The following is a 7,382-nucleotide window of genomic DNA, read 5'->3' as shown; positions in this document are numbered from 1 at the left end:
TTTCTTATGTGTATGCATGCAGCAAAGTTACTAGCTACCATGAGCTACGTGCAGCAAAGCTAGCTAGCAGTCTACCACTAGCTGCTGATGCGACGTGCATGCATCAGTGGAGCAGGATGAAGACGCTGATAGTACGACGCAACGCCGCATCATACGCATCAGTGCATGCATGTGTTAAACTGGCCTATGTGCCCGGCTGGAGTTTTCTGCTCAGCACGTGGGTGACCCCGTGCGGGAGGACACCAGCCTGGCCCACGACCGATCTTTTTGCCAGGGTCGGCCGACCGAAACCAAGCGTTTTCCTAATTTTTTTGTCACGTTTCTTATGGCTTGTCACAGTTTAATGTAATATTTTCTAGGAGAAAAGGCTATGGGATTTTATTAAGGAATTTATTATTGCCCACAATACCGTCTAAAAAGAAATTCCGCTATGTCAGGGCAAACCATTCCGTCCAACGAATGGGCTGAATACCCACATGGCCCAGAAAGGAACACAATTTGTTTTTTTTTCTGAGAATCAGAAATGCAAGTAATATGCTACGCAATTTCCAGACGCCTCTTCCTCCTCTGCGCGGAGTATCCATGACGCGACGCAGTGCAAAGGAGGAGATCCATGATGCGAGCAGGCAGTGCAGGCAAGGGCCCGCATGTCCAGCGTAATCCCAGGTGAGCGGGCGGCGAGGACCAACAAAATTTGAGTGATATGAACATATGCATACCATTGAGAAGAAGAAAATAACCCAAAAAATAATGGGAGCGAATATGAGGCACCGGGATTAGTGTCACACCAAGTAACATGATAGTTACAAGTAAAAATTGAGTTGCTTCGCCATCACCAGAGTGGTATTGTGCAACATCGACCTAGTTGACTAGCTAGCATCGTGTGTTTTTCCGCCCCGCATGCACCCAATGTGGAAGATAATCGTTTTGTAGAACGACTGCAGACTGATCCCCTTGCTTCCAATAATCTATGGAAACCTGATGCATAGATGTTGTTGCTTCTGTCTTTTGTCATTCGAAAAAGAAGATACTGAACATGTTATTTTCCGCTGGGCCCATTTCATTAACTCCCAAAAAAATTGTCACGTTTTTATTTTGCTCGGATTTTTTTGTCACGCTGCTTATGGCTTGTCACAGTTTAGTGTAATCCTTTTTTAGGAAAGAAGCAGAACTCCCCTGCAAGATTTTATTAATTGTCCACAATGGTTAAGTCGGCCAGATCTTTTTAGTGGATTTTACATCGGTCGGATGTGCCCTCTGACTAAAAAAATTATCTGCGATGTTGTATTAAATCGGGCCGTCGTTAGGACGAACCATTCCGTCCAACGCATGGGCTGAATACCAAGATGGCCTAGGAAAGAATACAATTGTTTTTTTTAGAATCGGAAATGCAAGTGATATATGCTACGCAATTTCCAGACGCCTCTCTTCCTCCCAATAGCATCGAGCCATTCCCTGGGGATAGAAAGAAGAAAGCAGAGAGAGCCCGAGAGGAAGGCACTTAGAGCATCTCCAGCCGCGTCCCCAAAGCGTCCCCCAAACCGCGCCGGATTGAGCGTTTGGGGGACGTATTTTGTTCGTGCCGCCTTTGAGGGACGTCCTCCCCAGCCGCGTCCCCCAAACACCTCCCCAAACATTTAAAATACTTTTTTGATATTTTTATTTCAATTTCCACAAACTAATACATAATTGGAAACGTGGTTTACACGAAGACACAGTTAGGAACATGGTTTTCCACAAACTAATACATAGTTTGAACCATGGTGGACACAAATATAAAATTTTGCAAAGAAACTAAACCTAACTAGGCCGTGCATCGAAGGTTTCTGTGTTCGCTGCTAAGAAAGAACACTCGAGGGCACACCCAGTCACCTAAACTGGAAAATCCAGCGGGAGGATGGTGCCCTTGTTGGTTCTACCGATGAGACGAACATCCAGAAACTTTCATGCACGTGTTCGTTGCGAAGAAACAACACTCAGTCGTCCTCCTCGTCGGTGCTGTCGCCGTGGTAGTCCCGGCGGTAGCGCGTCTCGTCGAAGACCTTGACGTTCATGTCCCTTTCGCCGAAGTAGGAGAACAGGAGGATGAAGCTGGCTTCGAGGCTGTGGTGCCGCGCGAACTTCTCCCAGACGATGTTGAGGTACATCTTGCCGCGCGCGTCGTAGATCACATCGACGATCCACCGGTAGTAGCCGCACGCAGCCTCCCACAGATGCATCGTGCGCGGGCGGTCGTCGCCGGCGACGTAGTCGGCGAAGGAGTCCGGCAGCCTCTGGATGCCGCGCGGGCCGCCCTTGAGGACGAGGACGAACTCGAACAGCACGTCCGGCTCCACGTCCATCTCCGACGATGAAGCCGATAGCGTGGGAGGCGACGACGACCGTTCAGCTCTGCCGCGGCCACGACCACGGCCGCGAGGTCGGCCTCCGCCTCTACCAGACATAGCGTCGAGTCTTGTTGAGATGGTGGCGGCTAGGGTTTGGGAGAGAGGCGCTAGGGTTTGTGTGTGAGAGGGACGATGAGAGGCGGCCCTTTTATAGGCCGAAGGGAGGCGGAGGAGCGGTGGCGCTCATTAACGCCAGCACGCAGAGCTAGGCGCGACGGGACGCGTCGCTGCGGCTCTGCGGGAACTGCACCATCGCTGCGCGCCAATAACTTCCGTCGCGAGGTAGGTGACGGTTAGGATAAAATTTATTGTGTCGCTGACGAGTCGGCCCTGCCACTCCCTGCCTCATTTTTCGGTGTGTCCGGCGTCCCCGGTGCGTCCCCTGTGGGACAGGGACGGGCTCGGGGCGCCGGACACCGTATCGGGGCGCGACGGACAAAAATGGGCTTTGGGGGACGCGGCTGGAACGGTTTTTTGGTCCGGCGCGCCCCAAATTCCTTTGGGGGACGCTTTGGGGGACGCGGCTGGAGATGCTCTTACGACTCCACGCGAGCTCGTGCCGCAGCCGGCAGCCCAGCACCCTCGGCGACAGAGGAGACCTCTCTTGTCCAATCCAAGGAAGGCGAGCGGGCGCAGCCGGAGGAGCAGATCCCGGACGCGGGCAGGCAGCGCAGGCTCTTGTCCTATGTCGTTCCAAAAACATACCATACCTGCTATTTTCTTCCTGCCCAATTTAATTAACATCATAAAACACTTGATGGTAACTTCGAAAGCAAAAGTTTTGTAGAAACATACCAACATGGGATCGAATTTTAAACTCTCATCAAAATTAAGTCGACAAAAAAAATCGTAAATCAAGTTCACATTTTTTAGATTCAAAATGTTTTGAATTTTAGAAAAATATCATTTATCTGTCAATACCATTTCTTGTGCCACCTATGCATGCATGACTTGTTGCACCGTGCATCCTGTCGACCGAGCACCACGCCATATGATTGTCCAACAAGATTTGAGTAATAATTCCTATGTAAGAGTTAGGTGAAGCAAAAAATAAATAAACTTGAAGTTAAGTATCAACCACAGCAACTCATGTGCATATATTTCATCATAATAATTTGTTTGCCACCTATTTACATTTAATGATTTTCTCCTTACATATACCACGCTTCTCCTCCGCTCGACTATTTAGCAAGTTTCATTGTCACACTCCACCTCAACTTATTTAGAAAATTAGCGCATTTGAATAGGTGAGATATGCACATATGCATACCATCGAGAATATAAGCGGAGAACAAAAAAAAAGTGATAATAGGAGGGAATATGAGGCACCGGGATTAGTGTCACAATAAGTAACATGGTAGTTACAGGTCAAAATTGAGTTGCTTCATCTTTACCAGAGTTATATTGCGCAACGTGAAACTTGTTAAGTAGCTACCATCGTGTGCTTTTCCGCCCCGCATACACCCAGTGTGGAGGGTAACTGTTCTGTAGAACAACTGCAAACTGTTCACCTTGCTTCCAGTAATCTATGGAAGCTTCATGCGTTCATGTCACTGCTTCTATCCTTTATCATTCTGAAAAAAGTACATACTGAACGTATTATTTTCCGCTGGCCCCATTTTGTTAACTAAAAATATTTTTGTCACGTGCTTATGGCTTGTCAGAGTTTAGTGTAATCTTTTTTTAAAGAAAGGCTGTGAGATTTTTATTAATTGCCCACAATACTGTCTAAAAAGAATACAATAGTTTTTAAAATCAGAATAAGGAAATGCAAGTGATATGCATCGAGCCATTTCCTGGAGATAGAAAGAAGAAAGCGGTGAGAGCCCGAGAGGAAGGAAGGCGATTCCGACTCCGCGCGAGCTCGCGCCGCTGCCGGCAGCCCAGCACGCTCGGCGGCGGAGGAGACCTCTCTCGTCCAATCCAAGGAAGGCGAGCGGGCGCAGCCAGAGGACGAGATCCAGGACGCGAGCAGGCAAGGGCCCGCCGGTCCGGCGCAATCTCCAGGTGAGCGGCGGCGAGAACCTATGCCCCCCGATTCGGTTCGAGTCTAGGTTCGTCTAGATATTCCGTTTTGATTCCTACGCCTTTGCGTTCTGCTGTTGTCGTCTCCCCATCGCAAAAATCGTCCTGGAAACCCCTGTTTTTCCCCCTGTTCTCCATCGGAATCTCCGTTTGAATTCCTTCGATTCCGTAGTATTACTCGATTAATCCACCCACGAATTGGCGATGACATCCCTCTGGATTATATGCCCTGCCTATCAACGACGATTGCCCCTCGATTGGCCGCCATGGCCTTGCTGCAGATGATGCCATGCCGTCCCTGCTCTTGCACTACCTGCACCTGCCTCCCACGATTCTGCCATACGCAGTCCCTCACGATTTGCTTGATTTGCAGGTTGTTCTTGTAGCCACCGTCCGGTACCTATCGCCTTGGTGGCATACCATACCATGTCGTCATCTGCACTGAGGGCCGCGGCGCAGAAGGCGGGTCCTGCTGCCCGGAAGCAGGCGCTCACCTTGACGGAGGCCGCGGCGGCTCGGGTGCGCCAGCTCCTCGACCTCAGGCAGCAGCCCTACCTGCGCCTTGGCGTCAAAGCGCGCGGCTGCAATGGCCTGTCTTACACGCTCAATTATGCAGGTGCGTTTAGTTTCAGCATTTAAAGGCAGTGAAAGCGATCATGCTTTGCATCTTGCAAAAATTTATTCAGAGAACTCTGCAATGTTACAGCTATATTTACACAGCAAACCTAGTGTAGCAACTGGCTAGATAATCTCACCAAACCTATTGAATTAATCAGTCAGGTAATCTCACCCTGATATGCCATTTTGTGGGATTGCTGTATTGGTTTCAGAGGATTGAAAAATGTACGAAACTTATTCAGTAGTTCACAATGTGAAAATTGTTGTTATATGGCTTCACTGCCCACACACCCTGACAATAATATGCACGATTTTATACTATGTAGTATTTTGTTGCTAAAATGTTTGATCGTTTGTAGTGAGGCTAGTATTCTATTCTTAGCATCCAGTTCATGTTTAGGCATGATGTGCAATTTGTACCATGTTTAGGCATGATGTGCAATTTGTACCATGTTTAGGCTAATATTCTGGTTGAACAATAATCCAATTATGAGTATTTGGTGGTCTAAATTACGCTGGTTCAATCTGTTATATTGTTCCTGTCACCTTCCAGCAATTAGTTTCAGCATTTAAGAGGGATGAAGCTACGGTGCTGTGCATCTTGCAAAATTTTATTCAGAGAACTCTGCATTGTTAGATGATTTTTAAGGTGGTAAGGCATCCTAAAGCGTTTGGGGGGGGGCTCTCTACCGCCTAAGCGGGTGCCTAAGCGCCTAAAGCGGACCTAAAGCAGGCAAAGCGCTGAGGCACTGGGGGATGCTGTATCGTCTCAGCGTCGCTTAAGCATCCTAAGACGGACGCCTTGAAAACTATGAATGTTACTGCTATATACACAGCGTAACAAGTGAACTAACTGGCCAGATAATCAGCAAACCTTGTGAATTAATTGGTCTGGTAATATCACCCTGATATGCCATTTCATGAGATTGTTGTATAGGTTTCAGAGGAGAGAAATTGAAGAAAACTTGTCAGTACTTTGTAATGTGGAATTGCCGTTATATTGCTTAACACTGCCTCCACACCCTGTTGCTAATATGATTAGTGGTTTATAATGAGGCTAGTATTCTTAGCATCCATTATTATCTAGGCCATGATATTCAATCGATATCAGGTTTAATATCTCTAGTATCATCTGGTTGAACAATCTCTCCACTCATGAGTAGTTCCTGATCTGATGGTTTGTTCAGTAGTGTCAAACATGGGCCTATGTAATAAAAAACACTTGTCCTTCTGTACAACTCCATAGGCATGGGCTTCCAAACATCACATTGCGTTGGAGAGATGCTGGTACAAACTGATGAGATGCACCCAGAAGATCGAACCACCTGATACATTTTCTTTAGTTTGTTTACTGTGTTATTTCTGTCCATGCTAAAGAAGGATCTTTGCTTGCATATACTTCAGAAGAAAAAGGGAAGTTTGACGAGCTTGTGGAAGAGAAAGGAGTAAAAGTACTTATCGACCCCAAGGCTCTGATGCATGTTATCGGCACTAAGATGGATTACGTCGATGATCCACTGAGGTGTGGCTTCTAGTTCTGTACGTAATGTTCTAATGTTGCACCTCCATCAATTTATCATTTTTTGGTAGGTAACAGGTGGCTTCTGTTGCAGGTCCGAGTTCGTGTTCATAAACCCGAATTCCAAAGGGGAGTGTGGGTGTGGTGAATCGTTCATGACTACATGAAACAAGGGGTCCACTTCGTGATGTTCTTTACTGATGTAAATAGAGGATAGAGCTTGGCGGAGGGCTCCAACCACTCATTTTTTGCTAAGTAGAAGGTCCTTGTAAAGCATGCTGCGTTGCACCATAGCAACTGATGAAATCATCATGTAATGGATGCAACTAAGTTACCCTTACGTTTCCATCCTTCCTTAAGCGTGTTGTTACCAGGACTCTTCATGTTTGGGAACATATCAGGTGCAAAAGCCCAAAAAGGGGGCAGGATGATCATATCTTTTCCCTTTGATATTAAGCCAGGAGCTATGTCATTTACTAAAGAATGGATTTGATGCGCCGCAACAAATTGTTGCTAGGGAGCCAAACCACCTTATGGCGACGCTGGATGTCCAGCCTGTGGATTTTCTGATTTAAGTAATTCATTCATTTCTCTAGGAATATTTCACTGATAAATATTTCTCGTGTAAATGGAGTAAAATGTACAGTTTGGAGTTCACTGACCAATGTGCTCTTTACTCTAGTTTATTATACTTTGTGCTCTGGACTCTGGAGTGTTTACATATGATGTCCAGTTTTGAAGGAATGTTGTTCCAGCACGTGGACTCAAGTTGCTAGTAACAGTTTTTGCAGTCCAGTTTAGGATTTTTGGTTAGCTCGCATGGAATATTTGTC

General features: G+C 46.8%; 1 protein-coding gene across 2 annotated transcripts; it reads left to right on the top strand.

Annotated features, from left to right (window-relative positions):
* The first annotated feature begins 4,242 nt into the window (after nucleotides 1-4,242).
* On the top strand, nucleotides 4,243-7,148 carry LOC124664999 (iron-sulfur assembly protein IscA-like 1, mitochondrial). Of its 2 annotated transcripts, none has more exons than XM_047202400.1 (4): nucleotides 4,243-4,394; nucleotides 4,786-5,028; nucleotides 6,435-6,569; nucleotides 6,644-7,148. In XM_047202400.1, the coding sequence occupies exons 2-3, from the start codon at nucleotides 4,839-4,841 to the stop codon at nucleotides 6,563-6,565; spliced, it is 321 nt and encodes a 106-aa protein (XP_047058356.1). In that variant the 5' UTR covers nucleotides 4,243-4,394; nucleotides 4,786-4,838; the 3' UTR covers nucleotides 6,566-6,569; nucleotides 6,644-7,148. The 2 variants fall into 2 exon arrangements, with proteins under 2 accessions (XP_047058356.1, XP_047058355.1); XM_047202399.1 differs by having other exon boundaries at nucleotides 4,264-4,394; nucleotides 6,435-6,552.
* The last annotated feature ends 234 nt before the right edge of the window (nucleotides 7,149-7,382 follow it).

Source organism: Lolium rigidum, chromosome 6 (genome assembly GCF_022539505.1).
Source record: "Lolium rigidum isolate FL_2022 chromosome 6, APGP_CSIRO_Lrig_0.1, whole genome shotgun sequence".
NCBI classification, from domain to species: Eukaryota; Viridiplantae; Streptophyta; class Magnoliopsida; order Poales; family Poaceae; genus Lolium; species Lolium rigidum.
This window is presented reverse-complemented; position numbering and strand designations above follow the sequence as displayed.